The sequence below is a fragment of the Polypterus senegalus genome, chromosome 13 (assembly GCF_016835505.1).
Source record: "Polypterus senegalus isolate Bchr_013 chromosome 13, ASM1683550v1, whole genome shotgun sequence".
Lineage (NCBI taxonomy): Eukaryota > Metazoa > Chordata > Cladistia > Polypteriformes > Polypteridae > Polypterus > Polypterus senegalus.
Window position 1 is genome coordinate 54,640,975 of NC_053166.1, and position 23,059 is coordinate 54,664,033.

General features: G+C 37.2%; 1 protein-coding gene across 2 annotated transcripts in view; it reads right to left on the bottom strand.

Moving 5' to 3' along the window:
* rnf130 (ring finger protein 130) overlaps positions 1–23,059 on the bottom strand; it is a 149,566-nt gene that overhangs the window by 23,108 nt on the left and 103,399 nt on the right. For both annotated transcript variants that reach the window (XM_039776140.1, XM_039776138.1), the window contains exons 5-8: positions 15,917–15,988; positions 9,720–9,802; positions 8,086–8,182; positions 6,983–7,187 (exon numbers count right to left, since the gene is read on the bottom strand). In XM_039776140.1, the coding sequence (XP_039632074.1) occupies positions 6,983–7,187; positions 8,086–8,182; positions 9,720–9,802; positions 15,917–15,988 (457 nt within the window). The remainder of the gene's footprint in view (positions 1–6,982; positions 7,188–8,085; positions 8,183–9,719; positions 9,803–15,916; positions 15,989–23,059) is intronic.

Below are 23,059 nucleotides of genomic sequence, written 5' to 3' on the forward strand. Positions count from 1 at the left end.
CCTCAACAGCCCCAGCACCCTCAATAGAAGAGCAATCAGAGCCACTGCAGGGACTGCTGGGAGTTGCAGTTTCAAATTCTATTGGCTACTTTCACCATCTCAAGTCGCGGTTTTCTGTACAGCTGCTTCCTGTTCTCTGTACAGTACAGCCACGAAAAAAAGCCATAAAAATTGCGGAGGATGAATTTAAATGTTCAGTCTATTTAGTTTATTCCTTGCCAATACCGATCTTGTGATTTTAAATATCACCCTTTTCCATTAACACCCTCCCATATTTTTTAACCTATGTACAGGTAGTCCCCAGGTTATGGACATCCGACCTACGACTTACGATTGGGGCCGCAGCTGCAACACATGCGCCTTAGTAAATGCCGCTCTGCCATCTTCGGCCTGGGGATGCAGCAAGCGGTGGCTGGACAGAGGTTGGGGGAGATTCTGCTGCCCGCGCAATGTAGTGTCCCTCGGGCAGCTCCTGGTTGCAAGCGGTTTCACTGCCTGCCCACAACACATGGCTGTCCCGTTCATTCTCGGTGGGCAGCTGGTAATGCTGCAAGTGGTGGCTGGATGGAGGCTGGAGGGGGGCGATTTCACTGCTCATGCAGTGTAGTGTCCCTTGGGCGGCAAGCGATTTCACTGCCCGCCCACCACACACGGCTGCCCCATTCGTTCTTGATGGGTGGCTGGTAATGCTGCAGGCGGAGGCTGGAGGGGGGCGATTTTGCTGCTCGCGCAGTGTAGTGTCCCTCGGGTGGCTCCTGGCAGCACGTGGTTTAACTGACACACCCCCGCCCACCCACCACACACGGCTGCCCCATTCCTTCTCGCTGGGCGGCTGGTAATGCTGCAAGTGGTGACCCTGTTGTGGCTGAACGGAGGCCATTGGGGGTCAATGGGGCAGCAGGGGTAGCATTAGTGTAGTAGTGTGCATCGGATGGCTGCCTATTGAATGGGGGCGATTCACTACCCGCCTTTGGATGCACCATGTTTGTTCTCGGTGGGCAGATGCTGCAGGCAGCATAATATAGTGGCGGTGACTGTGAGGTGGGCTGGTTTTGAACTGTCCCTCGATGCCCCATTCATTCTCAAAAGCAAGCCTGCTTGTACTGTTACGTACATACAGTAGCAGGAAGTTGTCTCTTGTCAGTACATCAGACGTTTTGACGATTGGTGCCTTCCTGCTGTGATAGTGTGTACAGTGCTGTGCAGAAGAGCTCATCTTAATCTTTTGTCTTCACCCATCAATGTCTCTGAAACACAAATCTGATGCAAGTGCTGGTGATACAGTAAAGAAGAGAAAAACCCATCACCATTGAAAATAAAGTATAAATAATAAAAGGCAGAGAGAGGTGAAACTCGATCATTCACTGGCAGAGCACTTGGTTACAGTCGGTCAACAATAGCATTTATTAAATTTATGCACCTGTTCCAACTTACATGCAAATTCAACTTAAGTACAAACCTACAGTCCCTATCTCATATGTAATCCAGGGACTGCCTGTATGTGTTACAAAAATGAAATCGGTTGAGGCTGAATCTCACTGGCCTTTAGCTATCAGACAATAAACCCTTTCATTTTAAATTGACAAGAGTACCAAGACACGATAAAATGACAGATACTGGCAATAATCAATTAGATGTATTATTACCAACAGAAGAACAAAATTAACAATTTTAAAAAACAACAAAAGGGTTTTTTCATTTTTGCATAAAATGGTAACATTACGTACAGATTCAATGAAAGCAACCAGTAATTTTTGTTTACTTCTAAATATTGAAGCAAAGTGCTATATTTAATTAATTCTAAGTATTAAGAGCTCACATATGTAAATCTCACTGCAGCCATAAATGAAAATGTCAAATGATTTTTATGTGTTAACCTACAGGAATATAAAGATTTATTTCCTATTGATAAATCTTGGCACATATTATAAGCTTCCAATATAAAGATATTTGTATCAGATGAAAGAAAAAAATGCAAAAATGTACACGGCATGAAAGAAGAGTTAAAAAAAAAAAACAAAAAAAACTGTTAATGCTCTAACTTATAGGTACAAGGATCAATGAAATGCAGGAAGTAGGTATCCACCAACAACCACATTGCCAAAACATTTTCTTTCAAAAACATTAATCAACTTATAGTTATTAATTTCTTCGAATTTCAAGATTACAGATTCCTTGATGTCAAATTATGTGCATTGTGCAATAGCTATTTACAGATGTACTCCAGTATGGTGACGTTAAAAGTTGATAAAATTGTCAATGACAATTGTAGTTATCCGCAAAGAAACCAAGATCTTCAACTCCAAATTAAAATACCCAAATAATCATTTGTTCATAGATCTACGATACAGGAGAAAAATTAATCAATGGCACTATTTTATTTATTTTTACACCTTTACTCTTTTGTTTATAACCAAAACCTTACATTAAGTTAAAATTCTCCAAAGTATCGGGTGTCCCAAAATTCACGCAAGATTTGAATTTGGCGTCATTTGTGCAGTAATGTGTTGCCAATGAAAAAAAAAAGACAGCGTGACAGCTCACAGTTCAGGGTTATTAAAAATAGAGCGCTACACGAAAGAACGACGCGTTTTCATTGTTGATATTCAATATTTTGCAATATTTTAAAAATAATGAAGGTTTGGCAGATACAGTTTGCAATTTTCGTACAAAATATGGTCAGAACTTCATCAACTTTTTCGAACAAAATCATCTTCAGCGATGAGGCTCATTTTCATCTTGACGGCTTTGTTAATCATCAAAATTGTTGCATTTGGGGTTCCGAAAATCCACGAGTGATTGTTGAGAAACAAATGCATCCACAACGTGTCACTGTTTGGTGCGGATTTTGGGCTGGAGGCATCATCGGACCATTCTTCTTCGAAAATGCGGCTGGTCAGGTAATAACAGTTAATGGTGCTCACTATCGTGACATGATAATCCATCTTAAATTGCAAGATATGGATGTGGACGATATGTGGTTTTTACAAGACTGTGCCACATGCCATACAGCCCGAGAAACAATTCAATTATTGCACGAGTCACTTCGTGGTCACGTAATTTCCCGCTTTGATGATCAGAATTGGCCGTCCAGATCATGCGATTTAACGCCGTTGGACTTTTTTCTTTGGGGTATTTTGAAGTCTATGGGTTTATGCCATCAAGCCCACGACCACCCACGCCTTGAAGGAGGAAATTGAGCACTGTATCAATGAAATTCAGCCACATTTATGCAAAACAGTCATGGAAAATTTCGACCAAAGAGTGTGTATGTGCCAGCAAAGCCGTGGAGGCCATTTACCTGATATGCTATTCCACACATAACCCTATACAGTATACTTTATGAATTAATTAAAAATTTACAATTTTTAATTAAAAACCTGTGTTCTCTATCAAAATTACTTCTTACGTAAATTTTGGGACACCCTTTATATGGCTGCCATACCACCCTTTATTCTGCAGGGATACCATTAACATGAAGAGCTGTAACCCATCATTGAACATTTAGGCATTAGTATTATGTCTCAAAGCCTCGTATTATAAAACCTTATACTCAAAATAATGCTAAAAATACATGTAACACTTTTGTACAAGTTTAATATTTTTGTCCATCATTGCATCTACATACTTTGTAAACTGGGTATTCAGTTCAAAGATGTGGGGAGCTGATGTTAATTCTGTCAACAATGGGTGCAAGCCTATCACATGAGACACAAACAAACCCACACTCACTCATATACCAGCAGAAGTTTATATAAAACCAAACATTAAACAGATCAATTTTTTTATGGACAACAGCAGCAATACAGAACAAGAAATTCCTTCCAATTTAGTCACCACTGCTATCAATAATAACGTGTACAACTTCTAAAACTGAAGGTGAAAAATCAGAACTGTAATTCAAGGATGTGCACCAAAATGGGATTTGGCTTAAATACACTACTGGTCAAAAGTATTAGAATGACTCGGTTTTTCCAGTTTTTATTCAAATGTAATCAGTTGAAATGCAACAAATGACTCAAAATGGAAAAAATGTACACAGTAAACTACCCAAGTTTTAAATTTAAACTTTAGGTTAGCAAAAAATGAAAAAAGGAGGAAATTTCTGACTATTACAAATGGGCCTTCTTTAGGGAACTACTAATAGGTTACAACTTACAGATGTTCTGCTGCTATTAAAGTAAAATAAGCATTGCAAGTTGAAGCAAACAATTTACACAGGTGTCCCAACTTCTGTTGATTACTTTTAAACCCTCTGTCTATCTTAAAGCACAGCTGGAACAGACTATGTTTCTACACCCTGTGAAGTACTACTTGAACAATATCACACTGCAGAGTGGTAAATTCCAGTCATAATGGCAAGAAACGGCAATTAACAAATGAAATGTGACAAATCATTATTACCTTTAAAAGTTTAGGTCCTTCATTTACAGAAATTGCAAAAAAAAAATAAAATGTCAAAGTGTCAGTGAGTATGGTGTCCTACACAATCCAAAGGCAACTGGAAACTGGAAAAAACTCTGACAGGGAGAGATTTGGCAGATCAAAAATCAACCCAATCAGAAGGCAATTTTCAAAGGGTCACCAGCTTGTGTGACAGGCGCCTCACAGCAGAACAGCTTCAAGCACAGCTTAACAATGGTCAAAAAAAGCAAGTATCAGTTTCTACTGTGAAGAGGAGAATTTGTGCTGCAGGTTTGAAAGGGCGATTGGCAGTAAGAAAGCCATTCCTTAAAGCACAAAATAAGGCTATGGGCTAATCCAGACTGGACAAAGTCTCTTATTCATAGTAGAAACTGACACTTGCTTTTTAGTATGTATTTTTAGATAAATGATGTAAAATAATTCCTCATTTTTGAAACAAGTTACCCTGAAACAATGTTAAAAGCAAATGTTGGAGGACAATTAATCATAAGTTCTAAGTCAAAGAGTGGTGCTTTTTTATTTATTTAGTCCAGGGGATTATGGGAAGAAATAAAGGTAAGTGTAGAGCGAAGTCCCTTTAGATACTGTGGGGAAAAAGATTTTCACACACACACAAGGTATCCCCCTGAATATATACACTCTTGAAAAAATACTAGGTGCTCATCTTTATTTAACGCATTACTTGATTAATAATGCAACTTTCAGCTGTATGTCACTTTTATGTTATTTTATCATTCTACTACAATATGCAAGTAAAAATGTATTACAGCTTGAAGAATGGACAGCATGAACACACACATGAAAATCTTTGAATGCCTATCAGACAGCCTTGGTGTCACAATCACTCCTAACTCATTAACAGCCGAGTTCAGAGTACTCCCGAATGGGCTTAAAGTGGAGAAGGACAAACTGATTGTAATTGCTTATACCACTCTACTAGCACATAGTCTTATTTTCCTCAAATGGAAGAATTCCAGCCCACCTGTTATAAGTCAGTGGGTAACTGATGTTCTATACTATTGGAAAGTGGAAAAAAATAAATTCTTACTTAGAGGATCTGTTCAAAACTTTTTTTTTTTTTTTTATATAAATATGGCAAGATCTAATTAATGAAATCTTAGAATAAGCATTTATATCAGAGAAAAGAACATTCTTCTCTATTTGTTTGTTCTTTCTTTTTTCTCTCTCGGGCAGGGATTTGGTTTAGGTTTGACATGATTGTATGGAATGTTGTTTTCTTCAAATAATACCAATAAAATAAAAAAAAAAAAGAAGTGATGTACTATTTCTGAGATAAGAGAAAGGGTAAGAGTACATTACTAAATCCATCTGGCTGCTGTAGTAATGGTATTTGTGAAGAATTTAAGATACCCTCATAACTTCCCATCACACCCACATCTCATCTACTTTATCTTATTACATTGTTACCACTGGATGATAATTAAGTCTGGTGCTTTATCAAGAAATATGTGGGTTTTCTCTGATGACCTTGGTTTCTTGTCATGTATCAAAAATATGCTGTTTAGATTGACAAGTGGAAGTTATTTGGCCCTCCATTAGAAATAATTTGAAGACTGGCATCTGCTTTACATCTGATGCTCCTTGAAAATGGTCAAAAATATACAGGAATGAGAAACTTCAGGCAACTAGTGAATGATTTTAAGAATAACATGGAGTACTTACTAGTACCTAATGAGTAAACACTGAAAAGCGTACACCATTATATGAATGTTGCACATTCTAATATTGACATTATTTTGGACTACTAGTAGAAAATGAATTGACAAGCTATAGTATGATGCAATGAATGCCTTGTTTTGTTAAAATGTTTTTTTTTTTTTTTTTAATTACTAAGCATTTTGAGGATGTTTATATCTGTGGCAATGATATTACAAATGTTACATATATACTATATATTTGTACAATTGGAGGATGTTAAGTGATTTGCTAATTTGACTTAGTCACATTTTGCCACTCACTGCTTAAATGTTGTGTGTTCCATTACTGTAACAATTTTCCTATAATGCATATTTTTGGAAAGAGATACAATTTACATAGAAAAATGCCACATACTGTAAAAAAAAATATTTTCACTAACAAAAGCATTCAACTGTAAGCTTCTTTCCAAAATGTATAACCAATCATATTAATACTTTATAATGACAGTATATTTTCAGAAACATTACATAAGTTAACCTTTATTAAAAACATAAACATTAAGCCAATGGCCTAACATTAAAAATATCACAAATGTTTTCTACAAGTGTGTTTGTGTTTTCTGAGGAACAAGCAACATTAAGCACATATAATAACACACACAGTACAAAAATTTAGCCACAGCAGAAATGTAAAAATCCCTGGAATTTAGGAGTAGGCAGATTGCACATTTAAGACTAGCGGCAAAAGGTTGGGAAATGATACACACAAAGTTTGAAGCAGTTTATATCAATTTCTAAAAACATGCAATTGGCAGCTTAAAATTGGTTATATTTTAATAATTTCTTAATGCATCTCCCCTATCAAAATAAAAATTCAAACTTTAGAAACAGATTCTTACTAGTGACAGCAATGTTGATCTCTCCGGAGCGAGGTGTTAGTTCGGCATCTGAGTGAATCTGTGACATTCCTGAATGTCTCAGTGGTTCCAGGCTGATTGAGCTATCACTGGTGTGGTCTCCAAGAGATGATCTTTGATTAGCTGTTGGACCTCTAGTTAGTCTTTCCATATCAAAAGCAACATTATCCACACAAGGTAAATTAGGCTAGAAAAAAATCAAAACAAAGAGTAAAAACAGAACAAATACCTGAAGTAATTTATTTTATATATATATATATATATATATTAAAACATATGAATTATATACTGATATAAAAATCATTATTTATGACACCTAAAAACAAAGAAAATTCATTGCTAATAAATTGACAATTGAAATGAATTGAAGATACACCATTTTTAAACCCACATAATCCAAGTACGGATAAAGGGGCCTCAGAGCCCAAGTCAGCAGTATCTAGTACATGGCACAGCCCATTCTTACACAAGGTAAAATTCTGTTGCAGCCCCCTTTATCATACACTCTAGCATGCAAAATTCCTTGAGAATGTGGAAGGAAATTGTATCCAGAGCAAAACGCATGGAGAAAATGCCAAACTCCACACAGTCAACAACTGAACAAAGTATCCAAATCCAGAATGGAAAAATCTGTGAATCAGCAATGCTATACACTTCTCCACTTTACTGCTCCTGATTTGTAGATATTTTATTTGTATAAATACAGTATAAATACAGTATGTGTTAAGTATTTTATAAAATCTTCACAAAAAATCAAGACATCAGAAGTTTAAGATGCTTACAAAAATGAGTACAATGTTACATACTGCACTCAGACCTTTTAAATGTTTATGCATTTACATTTGTTACATACTGAAAAATGCAAGGCTTTAGGTTAAAAATATAACAAATTCAGAAATAATATAGTAATGAAGTCAATTGAATCTCTTACTTGTTATATTAAACATTTTATGATTTTAAAATACAAGTGATAAATCAATACGTACATCTACATCTTTCAAAACTTTAAAATTTAAACATGAAAATGGTGTCTATGAAGAGATCTGAATATAACATGAAGTTCATCGCTATTAATTTATACTCACTGTAATTCCAAGTGCCTTAAGAATATTAAGCTTGCACATTGGGCAGGTACAGTGTTCATTTAGCCAGGGATCTACACACACCTTATGGAACACGTGTCTGAATAAAGAAAGAATTTAATTAAAACACAGTGACACCCACTATACATGTCATGGTTTGCAGATTAAGCCATGCACCTAAATATTTAAGACTTTGAAGATCTTCAAATGAAAGATTATTGACCCTACATATATACCATTCTTATATGTACATCCTTTTAGTGCTGACTTTGCTTGACTTGGCTTCACTTAGAAGTTAAGAGAAAGAACTATATTTTTTAAATCTGTCACTTATCCTGTAATATTTATAGTGATGGCTTTGAACAAGCTTTAATCTTGTGTTTTTGTGGAATGAGTTATTCAATTCAAATGCTCAATCCTGTTTAAAAGCACTTCCTACTCATGCGAAGTTCTGATTTCCCACAAAGTATTTAGCAATATTTGACTATACGTCTAGGTAACTGACATGTGACCTCTGTTGAAGCCCACTGTATTTAAGCCTAATAGCATGTAGATATACATTTGACAGGTATGAACTGACTTGACATGTGTCTGATCTGAATGAGAGTGTGATTGGATGAGAGTGTTCAGGAGAGAGTGACAAAGTACTGTATGTCTGTTAAAGTGTGAGAGTTCAGCATGTGTATGTTAAAGTTATGGTGGGGCCTAGTCCTACGAGTACTTACTTTGTTAAAATTTGCCCCGAGACCTACCATGGACCATCAACTTGATGTGGTGATGGGGCTTGTGCGCCTTATAGATGCTCAGAGCTAGGTCTTCTTCTGCTCTTGGTAGGGTCTCTCTTGGTAAAAAGATTTGGACAAAAAAGGTCATACAAATAATGAATTTGTACCTCATGAGGATATAAAATAAAGAATAGTTTACACTGCCCAGGAAAGGGATATCAGGACTCACTTCTGGAGTCAGGCCCGGGGCTGGCAATCGGTGGTGTTCCCAAATTACCTGGCTGGACTCTGGCTGAAACAGCGATGGAGAGCTCACAAGATGGCTCCACATCTGCAAGATGAAGGGTGAGGGTTGGGTGCGACACCAGTTTAGTGGCAGGCCTAAATGCTGGAAAATGGGAGGAGTTTGAACAGGAAATGGAGAAAGACTATCAGATAACCTTGATGCTGTTCTGGCAAATTGTTCAGTGCCCCAGGAGGGCATAGCGTGACCATGCTTAGGCTATGTTAAGCAGTGAAGGAGAGGCGTGGACCTCTCCCAGGGAAATTGTTAAGCAATGAAAGGTGCATCTGAGGAACTCCTCAACCCAGTGAACATGTCATATCTATTCAATGACCTTGTGGTGTTTGCTATTAATGGTGCTATGTAAAATAAACACAGATCATATCCTAATACTATAAAATGAAAACTGAACCAGTGATTTCAGTCTTTTTATAATTTTAAAGTGCAAATACTTGCAAATAAAGAAAACAAGTATAAAGAAAAATCAAAAGACAGCAAATAGTCATATTTTTAAACCACAAAATTATTTAAAAACATAGAGCTATTATCTACATTTCCAGACAAATGATACAGAGTTATTAAAAATGTACATGAACAATATTAAATTGAATGAAAGTGTGCTAACTTACTTGCAAGGAAGAATACGAACCACATCATTCATCTTATAGCCTTCGATGCAGACAGCACAGTGGTTAAAATCAGGGTCTGTTTCCTGAAATAATAATTTACATAAAGAATTAAGCATGCAATACACAGAGAAACAGTATGGTTTGTTTTAATACTACTTTCAACAGGAGAAGTGAGCATACTTCAAGTTTAATATTACAACTATTAAGAACAATAATACACAACACTGTGCCTATAATAGAACATCATTAATTATTGTCAAGAGTGTTGATAAAAATGTTATTTATAATCAATATCTCAATGCAGAAAATGTTCTGTTCAGCCAAATTCAGAAGTGTTTGGCTGTGAAACACTGAAGTGTAATATGGCACACAAGGCAAAAAATGTGCAATACATTTCTCTCTCTGGTTCTTTGCATACATCTAAATACAAAATTAACAGTGACGTGCTCTCACCTAGATCATGTATCACATATTGCCAATATTATAATGGAATAGGAAACTAGACAAAGCCTGTTAAATTGTACCTGGGCAAAGCAATCAAGACCAATATACACTACAACCTGATAGTTGAAGTACAGAAATTGTACATTTACATCATAAAGCATTTTAATCCCTTCAAACAGAAACCTTAGAACTTGGGAAATGCTGCAATACACTTCCACAAGTCTTAGATTTTTTTGCCCTTTAAAGTATACTTTAATTCATTTTTATGACCAAAGGGCACTTTACAGTTCAAATGACACAAAAGTCTAAACTAACTGATGACATTTTTGAGATGGCACACATGCTTGCACGTATAACAGATGAGTGCTCAAGAGAGCATATACAACTGTATTGTATCAGACTTTGTAGAGTGTGGAAATACACATTCAGGTCAAAACCAAACCTGCTCTATACACAGTTTTCTTAAAGGCATTTCATGTAATGCAGATTATTCTTAATCAGACTGAATAAACAAAAAACTTTTTTTTTTTTTTAAGTTTAAGAAAATAAGATAACTGAAGCAGTAAGAGTAGTTGTTAATTATTTTCACTTGAAAAAAATGGAGATAGCAGTAAAGCATCCAGTTAAAAAGCCCGATTCCATTAACAGAGAATTTCTAATGTATTAAATATGAAGCTTCAAAAAAACTTTTTTTTTTTTACAGCTTTAGTTTTATAATTAAGCCATGTTTTTAAAGAGCAGGTGGGTGGGCTTCTCTCATGTTTTCTGGGTCTTCTTAGAAGTGGGAGGACAGGTATTTCAGAAAGGAAAACAAAACTGTTTTGGTCTTGCTTTAGTAATGGTTAACATCACTATTTTGAGTGAAGCAGGATTGAGCAGTATAGGATAGGGTGTGGTACTCTCAGTGAATCTGATTTGTTGACAGGGACGGGAGCTTGCAATTGTTCCCCACATATGAGAAACTCCTAGTAAGTGTGTGTTATAAGCTTGCACTGATAAATCCCTGACACTTGTACACACCACTCATGACCACTACTGATTGGATGATTTAGTGCGGTCCATGGATCAGTCCCACTGCTGTCACTCATGGCATCTTGCAGAGCACCTAAAAGATGATTGAACTTGACTACAGAGGAAGTAAAAATTGCAACGATCGATAGATCGATAGAATAATGGAGAGCCAGTGTGTATACCCAACCCCGCCACCATTCTTGGTATCTTGCTGGAACCTAACCCCATCTCTAAACCTCTCCATGATCAATGCTTCAGTATCCACAATTTCCATATCCAGAGGGTATTTCAGGAGTGTACCCCTCACAGATAACGAGAACTAAGAGTACTTACAAAATTATAATTATTGAGTGAACAAATAAATTTTTTGCTACATTTTGTAAGTGATCTCTATTTTGGCTAGGACTTTTTGTGGAATAGTATGTGGTTAATGAAAGTAGAAGGTTAAGTGGCAACCTGGCTACTCCTGTTTCCTGCCAATGATGGATAGCAGCACATGAGAGAAAGTGCTGCATTTTTTATTTTCGTTGTTTTCCTTTTATGTGTATTCAAAATGTGTTACCAATAGTGCTACTGTATATAAAAAAAATGTATTCACTGCATTTTTGTTGATGGTGCATCAGAGAACCATTGCCACTGTTTATAAAAGCATTTTCTTTTGTCGGAGCCTTACAAGGGGCCCGTTTAGTAGCTTTGAAATGTAACTTTTTGAAGTGTATAGCTCTTCCTCTTTGCTGTGTGCGGCGGGTTATAGGCCTCCTGTAATTAATAATACATTCATTTCTGAATTCTCAGATCTCCTGGCTGATACTACGCTCTCCTACGATAAAGTACTTATTGTTGGCAATTTTAAAATACATACATGTTTGTTGTCAGTCTAAACCTTTGGTTAATGACTTTTCATCATTATTGGATACACTTGATTTTATCCAGCATATTAACATTCCTACTCATTCTCTCGGTTACACCCTTGATCTCGTTCTTACATGTGGTATTTCAGTTAATAATATTGATATATGTGATGTTCCTTTTACTGATCATTTTTCTCCAACTATAGATTTGAATATTACTGTTGATGTTACTACTACAAGCTGTGCCTCACGCTATTCTTCTATTATATCTGATTTAAAACCATATTCTCTGATCTTGATACGCAAGGCCAGTATGATAGTATCGACAATTCTGTCTTTTCATCATGTAAAACGATCTTAGACTCGATTGCTCCCCTCAAGATACACTGCAAAAAGGGAAGACCTGCTCCTTGGCTTAATGACACTACATGGCAGCTCCACCATGCCTGCAGAATTGCTGAATGGTGTTGGAAGTAAGATAGGTTGGCTGTATCAAAGTAGATTTTAGGACTTCTCCGTTCAGTTTCACTTTCGCAGCTAAAGAGTCCTATTGACACACTTCAACTTAATTTCAGTCCTATTGTTATTACCATGCCTCTTAGTTGAAGGTTTTTGTTACCTATTATCAATGTTTCTATTAGTGAGGGGTTTGTGCCCTCATTTTTGTTAGATACGCGGTGGTGCAACCTTGTCTAAAAAAGGCAGATTTAAATCCTGGTTTGTTAGCTATTTTCACCTGATTTCCAAATTACCATTTCTGGCTAAAATATTACTAAGAATGGTTTATAATAAATTGGTTGATTATCTTACTTTCAATAATGTATTTGAGATCTACCACTCTGGCTTTCGGAATTTTCATGGTGTTGAGAGAGCCCCCTGAAAGTAAGTATTTAACGATATCTCTCTCATTACTGACTTAGGTGGGGAAGCAATCCTTTCTCTCCTACACCTTTCTGCAGCTTTTGATACTATTGACCATTAGATCTTGCTGTTGTGGCTTAAAAATCTGGTGAGGCTTAAAGGGGCTGCTGTCAACTGGTTCAGGTCATATTTTACTGGTAGACACTTTTCAGTGTCTTTCGATTCGTGTTTCCCATCTACTGCTCCAGTTAAATGTGGTGTCCCTCAGGGATCCATTTTGGGTCCAATTTTATTATCTATTTATCTTCATCATTTAGGAGCTTTTAATATTTCTTTTCAATGTTATGCTGATACACATGTTTATATTCTTGTTTGCAATTACAATTAATCAGCTGCACAATTGTCTTTTTGAACTAAGATCCTGGATGGCTGACAATTTTCTTGATCTCAATCAAAATAAAACAGAAGTGCTGATAGCTGGTCCCCCTGCCAAAGCTCAAATTGGTGTCAAACTTCTTGGCTCTTTCGCCGACTTTTGCAAACCTCAAGTCAGTAATCTTCGTGTCATTTTTGACAGTAAACTCTCTTTTAAGGAACAGATTAACAACGTAGTAAAGAGTTACTTTTTCCAGCTTCATCTTTGAGCTAAGGTCAAACCTTTTTTTTATCTTCTAGGGACCTTGAGAAAGCTAGTCAGGCTTTTATCTTTTGTCGACTTGATTACTGTAACTCATTGTGTTTTGGGATCAGTAAATCCCTGATACGTAGGTTGCAGCTGGTACAGAATGCTGCTGCCTGTTTTTTGGTTGGGGCAAGAAAGTTTGATTCTACTTCTTTAATATTAACTTATTTACACTGACTGCCTGAGTGTTTCAGAATTGATTTTGTTGCTAGTTTTTAAATCTTTACATGGGTTTGCTCCTGCTTGTTTATCTGAATTGAATGTTTTACACCAGCCAACCAGAGAACTTGGATCTACCAGTCAATCATCTCTTATGGTACCTTACACTAAGGGGAAATTACGGGGACAGGGCTTCTGTTGTCGCTGCACCTCATCTGTGGAACTCTTTACCTCATTATATTAAGGAGTCACCATCAATTGAATTGTTAAAAACTGAGCTGAACATTTATTTCTATTCTCTAGCTTTCAGTGACCTATACTGATACTGATGGTTGCCCTATTCTTAGTCGTTATCTTCCTTCTATTTAACACACCGCTGGCTGTATTTCATTTTATTGTACTTTATTTTATTTATTTCTATTTATTTTATTTATGTTCATTGTAGGGGCGGCATAGTGGGTAGTGCTGCTGCCTCGCAGTTAGGAGACCCGGGTTCGCTTCCTGGGTCCTCCCTGCATGGAGTTTGCATGTTCTCCCCATGTCTGCATGGGTTTCCTCTGGGTTCTCCGGTTTCCTCCCACAGTCCAAAAACATGCGGGTTAGGTGGACTGGAGATCCTAAATTGTCCCTAGTGTGTGCTTGGTGTGTGTGTGTGTGTGTGTTCCCAGCGATGGGTAGTTGCCCTGCCCAGGGCTTGTTTCCTGCCTTGCACCCTGTGTTGGCTGGGACTGGCTCCAGCAGACCTCCATGACCTGATAGGATATCTTGGGTTGGATAATGGATGTTCATGTTCATTGTATGTTTTAATGTAAACCACTCTGGCTACAGCATTACTGATGTTGTTTAAATGTGCTCTATAAATAAACTAACATTGACACTGTGAGTACAACTACTTGAAGACATGCCTTATCAGAATGCTGAAGACTTTTAACCCTCTACAGCTCTAATGACCTTATTGACCATCATACAGACTGTACTATTATACTCAGTTTTCATCTAGCATTGGGACTAACTAAGATAATAAACTTTTTCTGTTCCATATTAAAATGTTGTTTTTACTTTTTAACTTTGTGCTTTCTAAATAAACACTTTAATGTTCTGTGTGTATAGAATTTATTTTGGAATTTAACTTAGATATAAGCATCTGCTAAAAATAATGATTAAATATCACTGTGTAATACAATTTATTTAGCAAATTCAGCTGTTTCATTAGTGAAACGCATAAAAACTCACAGTAAAAGGGGGAGAGAGAGGGAGAAAAAGCAGCGACACTGCATGGCCTAGCATCTAGCAGCAAAAAATGAAAGTAAACAAAAAAATTATTTTCTCTGTAGTAAATCCCCTTAAACCCATTAGGTAAAAAAACAAATTAGATTTCACACCTCTTTAGTTTCCTTTTGAATGCGTAATTTTGTTTTTCCACGGCATCAAATATTTGCCTCCATGTGGATTATATATTAGAATTCTGGTAATTAAGTGTGTGATTACAAATCCTCATATAGGATGGCTCCAATCACGAACAGTAACATGGAGGTAAGATGCAGCAAAGCTCCACAGAGCAATATGCATTTTGAAAGGATAAAGCTGCTCTCTTTCAGTGATAACAGCAAAAGCTATCAAATAGAAAACAAGAGTGGACCTTTTCTGAACAGGATATATATATTTATTATACAATTAGAAGCTGAAAAATTCCACAACAATGCTTAGTGGTCTCTGTAGTAACATAAAATTGTCTGGATCGATCACAAGTTTTTAGTTTACTTTTGAACTTTCAAATTATACTACACATTTGAACATACTGGAAATTTCAATGTGACTTCCATAATGCACATGGGTCTGAAAAGGCATTAAACTGTGGAAAACTTGCAGGTTGTATTATTTTTATTTCTAAACTATAAAATCTGCAAAATTAATATTATCGCCTCCTTCTAGCCCATCCTAAATAACTAACTAACTATAGAGTATCTCCACTAGGTCTAATTACACAGGCCTTCTTTCTTCTGTCTCCCATGATGGGTAAATCCCACAATTTCCAACCTTCTCAGTATACAGCCCTCCACTGCCTCTAGTCATCAGTCAATCCTTCATCATTCAGTCTACCCGAGGACAGGCTACTGCAATTTATCATACTGGAACCTTATACAGTACAACAATATAACATACAGAAAAGCAAAAGTCAATGATCTTACCTTATCTCCTTTTTTTACTGTTCTAGTGCTTAGCTTGCCAATTGCTTTTTTGGCTGCATCTCCTAATCGACGCTAAAAATACAAAAAAAAAAAAAATACAGTTTCAAATAGTTTGCAAAAAGTTACATCAAGATTTAATTAATCCAACTTCTTTACTACTTCTTCTGAATAAATATGCCAAAATGATTTCTTAATAAACAAGTACAAATTTTAATAAAAATACCTTTTATGTATGGCAATCTTTAAATATGTTTCTTTTTTTGGTTTAATTAATCAAAGCTCAATCAAACTTACAGTTCATTTGCTTTTTTTGTAATTATTTGTGCATATAAAACAAACGCTAAACAAAGTGCCTGGTAACGAGACAAGGTATAGAATAGAATGAAAGCCCAAGGTGTACAGGTATTGACTAATTCTTGACTATAATGGGTTCTGTGTAAAATCTTCAACTTCTATCCATGTTCATGTGAACTTCTTCCTGGGACTGCAATTTCCTTCTACATTTTAAAAATACAACACTAAATTGGTCTGATGCTAATCCTGTGATTAAGAGGTAGCGTTTGAGAGAGGCACCACTTTGTCTTGCACCCATGTGCTGCAGGTATAGACCCCAGCACCTCACAACCCATAACCAGATAAGTAAGTTTAAAAATAGATGGATAGTTTTCAGTTACATTTGTGGTATGCATTCTCTTAACTGTTTATTTTTATATAATTAAAGAATTACATTGAAAGTTTAGCAGACTAAATACTTACAGAAGCTATATTCAACAATCTATAGTATGTAACCAAATTAATCAAACATTGTTTAGAAGTTGCACTACATCTCAGAATATGGAACCAATGTAGGAAGCACTTTATGACAGAAAAGCTTTTATCTGTTGCACCTCCACATGACAACCACCTTTTCCACCCTCTTAAACTTATGCACTATTTAAATCTCTGGAAAATGTCCAGGATCAAAACACTTTGAGACATGTACATACATAATGTCTTTGCATCCTACAAACAATTACGCTTCAAATTCAACTTCTCATCAACACAATTCTTCCTCTACTTTCAAGCTAGAAACTTTGCTAAACATAACCTGCCCAATTTTCCTCACCTTTCACCTTGTTCTATTCCAGATGAATTATTGATCAGTCTTTAAGACTCAGATAGTATCTCTACAATTTATAAAAATATTTTAATGTCCCTTCCTTTCAAATACCCCAGAGGGCATTCAGGAAAGGATATGTCACTTAATATTTCAGAAAGGGAGTGAAAACAGCTGTGGACAGAATAAACTCAAGCTCCATGTGGGCTGAGCATTAAATCAGTCAACTTAAAATCTCATTTAAAATTGTCCAAAATGTTTCCAGTGCAATATTTCACATGTGAATGTTGCAATCTAACTCCAGCCTCACTGGGCCACATGTTCTGTACACCAAATTAACAACATTTTGGACAAAAATCTTCAAATGTCTATCAGAGAGCCTTGGTATTGCAATCACTGCTAATCCTTTTAACAGAGGTGTTTGGTGTACTCCCAGACAACCTTAAAGTGGAGAAAGACAAACAAACTGTAACTGCCTTTACTACAATACTTGTATGTAGACTTATCTCGCTCAACTGTAAGAATCCCACCCCACCACTCTTGAGTCGGTGGGTAACTGATGCTTTATACTACATGAAATTGGAAAAAAATCTTACAGAATCTGTTCAAAACCATTTTAAAATATAGCAGGATCTAATAAATAAAATTCTAGCATAACTGAATTTTACTTTGATTTGTTAAGATTGTTTAAGATCGAACCTAAAAGAATGGAAAAACATGGCTGGCCTAAGCAGGAGGAGTACTCTGTGTTAGTGTGCTTCATATTAGCAAAAAGAAATCTCCAGTCCCTGGCCAATCTGGAGGATTATGTGGGAATCAGAAGAGAATCCTAGAGCTACGAAGATAAGAACACTAACTTCTCTCTCATCAAGATGCACATGTTGGAACAGGCAGATCTAGGGCTTGTACGTGCTTTTTTAATGTTTTCTCCAATAAGTTATCAATTAATGTCTCAAATTCATACAACTGCCTGTGCCTCTCAGTAAATGTTGAGTTCAAGGGGGGTGGCCATGTCAAAGCCCAGGACAAAATCAATAACTAAAGCAAGCGGCTTTATATATCATACACTAGCAGAATACCCGCGCTTCGCAGCGGAGAATAGATATCTACATATACACACACAAATTATATGTATGTATGTATGTATGTATGTATGTATGTATGTATGTATATATATGTATATATATATATATATATATATATATATATATATATATATATATATATATATATATATATATATATATATATATATATATATATATATACATACATACAGTGATATGAAAAACTATTTGCCCCCTTGCATGTTTGTCACACAAAATGTTTCTGATCATCAAACACATTTAACCATTAGTCAAATATAACACAAGTAAACACAAAATGCAGTTTTAAATGATGGTTTTTATTATTTAGGGAGAAAAAATCCAAACTTACATGGCCCTGTGTGAAAAAGTAATTGCCCCCTGAACCTAATAACTGGTTGGGCCACCCTTAGCAGCAATAACTGCAATCAAGTGTTTGCGATAACTTGCAATGAGTCTTTTACAGCGCTCTGGAGGAATTTTGGCCCACTCATCTTTGCAGAATTGTTGTAATTCAGCTTTATTTGAGGGTTTTCTAGCATGAACCACCTTTATAAGTTCATGCCATAGCATCTCAATTGGATTCAGGTCAGGACTTTGACTAGGCCACTCCAAAGTCTTCATTTTGTTTTTCTTCAGCCATTCAGAGGTGGATTTGCTGGTGTGTTTTGGGTCATTGTCCTGTTGCAGCACCCAAGATCGTTTCAGCTTGAGTTGGCGAACAGAAGGCGGACATTCTCCTTCAGGATTTTTTGGTAGACAGTAGAATTCATGGTTCCATCTATCACAGCAAGCCTTCCAGGTCCTGAAGCAGCAAAACAACCCCAGACCATCACACTACCACCACCATATTTTACTGTTGGTATGATGTTCTTTTCTGAAATGCTGTGTTCCTTTTCGCCAGATGTAGCGGGACATTTGCCTCCCAAAAAGTTCAACTTTTGTCTCATCAGTCCACAAGGTATTTTCCCAAAAGTCTTGGCAATCATTGAGATGTTTCTTAGCAAAATTGAGGCGAGCTCTAATGTTCTTTTTGCTTAACAGTGGTTTGCATCTTGGAAATCTGCCATGCAGGCCTTTTTGCCCAGTCTCTTTCTTATGGTGGAGTCGTGAACACTGACCTTAATTGAGGCAAGTGAGGCCTGCAGTTCTTTAGACATTGTCCTGGGGTCTTTGTGACCTCTCGGATGAGTCGTCTCTGCGCTCTTGGGGTCATTTTGGTCGGCCGGCCACTCCTGGGAAGGTTCACCACTGTTCCATGTTTTTGCCATTTGTGGATAATGGCTCTCACTGTGTCAGCTGGAGTCCCAAAGCTTTAGAAATGGCTTTATAACCTTTACCAGACTGATAGATCTCAATGACTTCTGTTCTCATTTGTTCCTGAATTTCTTTGGATCTTGGCATGATGTCTAGCTTTTGAGGTGCTTTTGGTCTACTTCTCTGTGTCAGGCAGCTCCTATTGAAGTGATTTCTTGATTGAAACAGGTGTGGCAGTAATCAGGCCTGGGGGTGGCTACGGAAATTGAACTCAGGTGTGATACACCACAGTTAGGTTATTTTTTAACAAGGGGCAATTACTTTTCACACAGGGCCATGTAGGTTTGGATTTTTTTTCTCCCTAAATAATAAAAACCATCATTTAAAAACTGCATTTGGTGTTTACTTGTGTTATATTTGACTAATGGTTAAATGTGTTTGATGATCAGAAACATTTTATGTGACAAACATGCAAAAGAACAAGAAATCAGGAAGGGGGCAAATAGTTTTTCACACCACTGTACATACATACATATAATTTGTGTGTGTGTGTATATATATGATGTAGATATATATGATGTAGATATATATATATATATATATACATACACACACACATACATACATATATATACACATACATATACTTGTGTGTATGTTTGTATGTGTCTATATGTGTGTATAGCTTTGGTCACTGAGTGCAAGGGAAAAATAAAATATAGTCTATAAGTTATTAAACAGTAAAACATTAACGTTTTAAGAAGTACAGGTACATTGAGCACTACTGGAGTGGTTACGGGTAAACTACATTTTAAAGACTGTGTAACACAACAGGTAAGTAACTAACAGCAGCTAAAATGTATATGGATCATCTCTCGGTAGTAGATCCCTTTTGAAAGGCGCTACACGACGGCTGTGGTATAGAAATTACATTTTCTATGTGAGCGTTCAAATTTGTGCCTCTGGTAATGTGCCTTACCGGCAATTAAAGAAAATTATTTTTGTGTCCTCTGCAGTGTTAAGAAAGAAAGGCTTTGGTTTGGGATAAAAGGTGTAAAGAAAGGAAAGTTGCCTTTTTCTTTTATATATTATAGAAAGATGTGTTCGCTGACGTTATGATCGCCTTTTGGGGACAGTCGCGGTGGGTCTTGTGTAGACTGGTGAGACGTCCCGCCATTAATCGGCTATGATGGCACTGTCAGTCCTCCACTCGTGTGCGTGTCTTCATAATCCGAGCTGAGGACCTCATAATCGTATACGTGCAAAAGAAAGTGTGAATCGCCTTAATATTATTTTGCCGTGGTGTAGAAAAGGGGTCCCGTGTTTGCATTTGTCTGGGCTATAGCGCAGAGGGAGGATGAAAAAAATTAAAAGTGCTCACTTTGACTTAAGGCAGAAGCGCAGTCAGCGTCTCAAAGGCCAGCACAGCTATGCACGCGCGCTGGCTGCTCGACTTTGCTGGGCAGGAGACCCCAGTTTTTGTACACACGTTCATGATATCAAAAGTCTCAGCGCTCTTTGGAGGTCATTCATATATCTATACTAATAAAAGGCAAAGCCCTCACTCACTCACTCACTCACTCACTCATCACTAATTCTCCAACTTCCCGTGTGGGTGGAAGGCTGAAATTTGGCAGGTTCATTCCTTACAGCTTCCTTACAAAAGTTGGGCAGGTTTTATATCGAAATTCTACGTAATGGTCATAACTGGAAGCAGTTTTCTCCATTTACTGTAATGGAGATGAGCTTCAACGCCGTGGGGGGAGTTTAGTGTGACATCATCACGCCTGCCCCGTAATCACGCAGTACATAGAAAACCAGGAAGACCTCAAAAAGCGCTGAAGAAAACATGCATTATATAATTGAGAAGGCAGCGAAACAATAAGAAGCGAGCGAGTGACATATACAACCATATTCATGAGTTCTGCTACTTGAAACAAAGCACGATGTAAACCTACACTTTAAATTAAGTTCATAGACAGGCTGCCGCTGGCGTTTGTAATTTAGTGCCTGCCCATATAAGGCCGTCCGTCAGCGGCAATCCAATAGCAAACTCCACTAAATATTCACGGGTTAAGGACTGTGCTTATGCAGAGGAAGATGAGATGGTCAGGGTGGTGTTTGGTACAAACTCAGCGAAACTGCGAGAGAAAGTTTTAAGTGCCAGGACTAAGGTAACATTAAATACAGCCATGGACATAGCACGAGATGGCACCAGCACAGCTGGGAACTTCGATGCATGTACACGGCGGCTCACGTGAACTGGCGCAGTGCACAGATAAAAGCAACAGTTCCAAAGAGCTGAACAAAACCGAATTACACAATTGAAAAGGCAGCAAAAAATATGAAGCGTTTGATACATACAAGCATATTCATAAATCCAAAACAAAGCACACGTTGGAAAAAGTCAATGTCCGCTAAAGGAAGACAGTGTAAAAAACCGTGCATGCAGTGTGTCAGGTCTCAGATAAAGAAGAAGGCGAGCTGTTTATTGATGCAGTAAGAAGCGAATCGATGAATGAAACCTGTCATCTTTACAGCGATTGACAAACACGGAATGTAACTTGAACACAACACATCCTACAAATACGAACCTGATTGAAAGAAATAATGATAATCAAATCCTTGATGACAGCAACACTCAGTAACACTCACAAAACAAATACTGTATATTGACAGTCATGTTACGTTATTTTTAAAATGTTCCCTTTTCTTTTCTAGCTTTTTAACACACTACTTCTCGCTGCGATACGCGGGTATATATATATATGTATATATATATACCCGATCTACATACTCGAATAATGGATACTTTATTAGCCATCAATGATTGTTTTGGTAAAGCCATACTCAGTGTATTCATTAGATGAGCGGTAAAAAGTAAGAGCGAGGGAGGATGACTTATTGAGGCATGCAGGCTGTAGTGCGTCAACTCTATCTGAATTGCGATCACATTTGAAAAAATATATCTTTTCAAGTTCTATTTAGTCCATATGTGTCAAACTCAAGGGCCGCGGGCCACATCCGACCCGGCGTGTAATTATATCCGGCCGAGATCATTTTATATACTGTATTATTGTTATTAAAGCCGGGTATATGAAGCGCTGGTAACACAATAAACTACAGATCCCATAATGCAGCGCTTCAGCTGCCTTGCCAACACTTACCGAGTTAATCAAGTTATTGCGAAGCTAGCTCACACGATGCTGAAGAGAAAAGTTGATTCTGAAAATAGAGCCTTTAAAACCGATGGGAGGCTGAGTATATGTTTACTGAACCCGTGTGTCTCATTTGTGGAGCTAATGTGGCTGTAATTACAGAATTTAATCTAAGACGGCACTATGAGACAAAACATCAGGTTAACCTGAATGCAATGCAGAAGATACAGAAAGCAGCATAATTAAATAAGAATCTGACACTTCAGCGGACGTTTTAACCCGTGCACAATCACAAAGTGATTTCAAGTGAAGCTGCTTTTATGGGAGACACAAATGCACCAGTGCACCTTGCCCCACTTTCCCTGTTGCCAAGTAATGTTAAACCAAGTCGTCACTACGGTGTTCCCAAATCGCACTTTGCTGATAAACTGGCGCACTGAGTTTGCACGGCGCTTTGGTGACTTCGAAGAACAAAAAAAGTCCGTCTACATGCGGCTCGAACCTTGTGCATGTTTGGTAGCACATATCTGTGTGAGAAGCTCTTCTC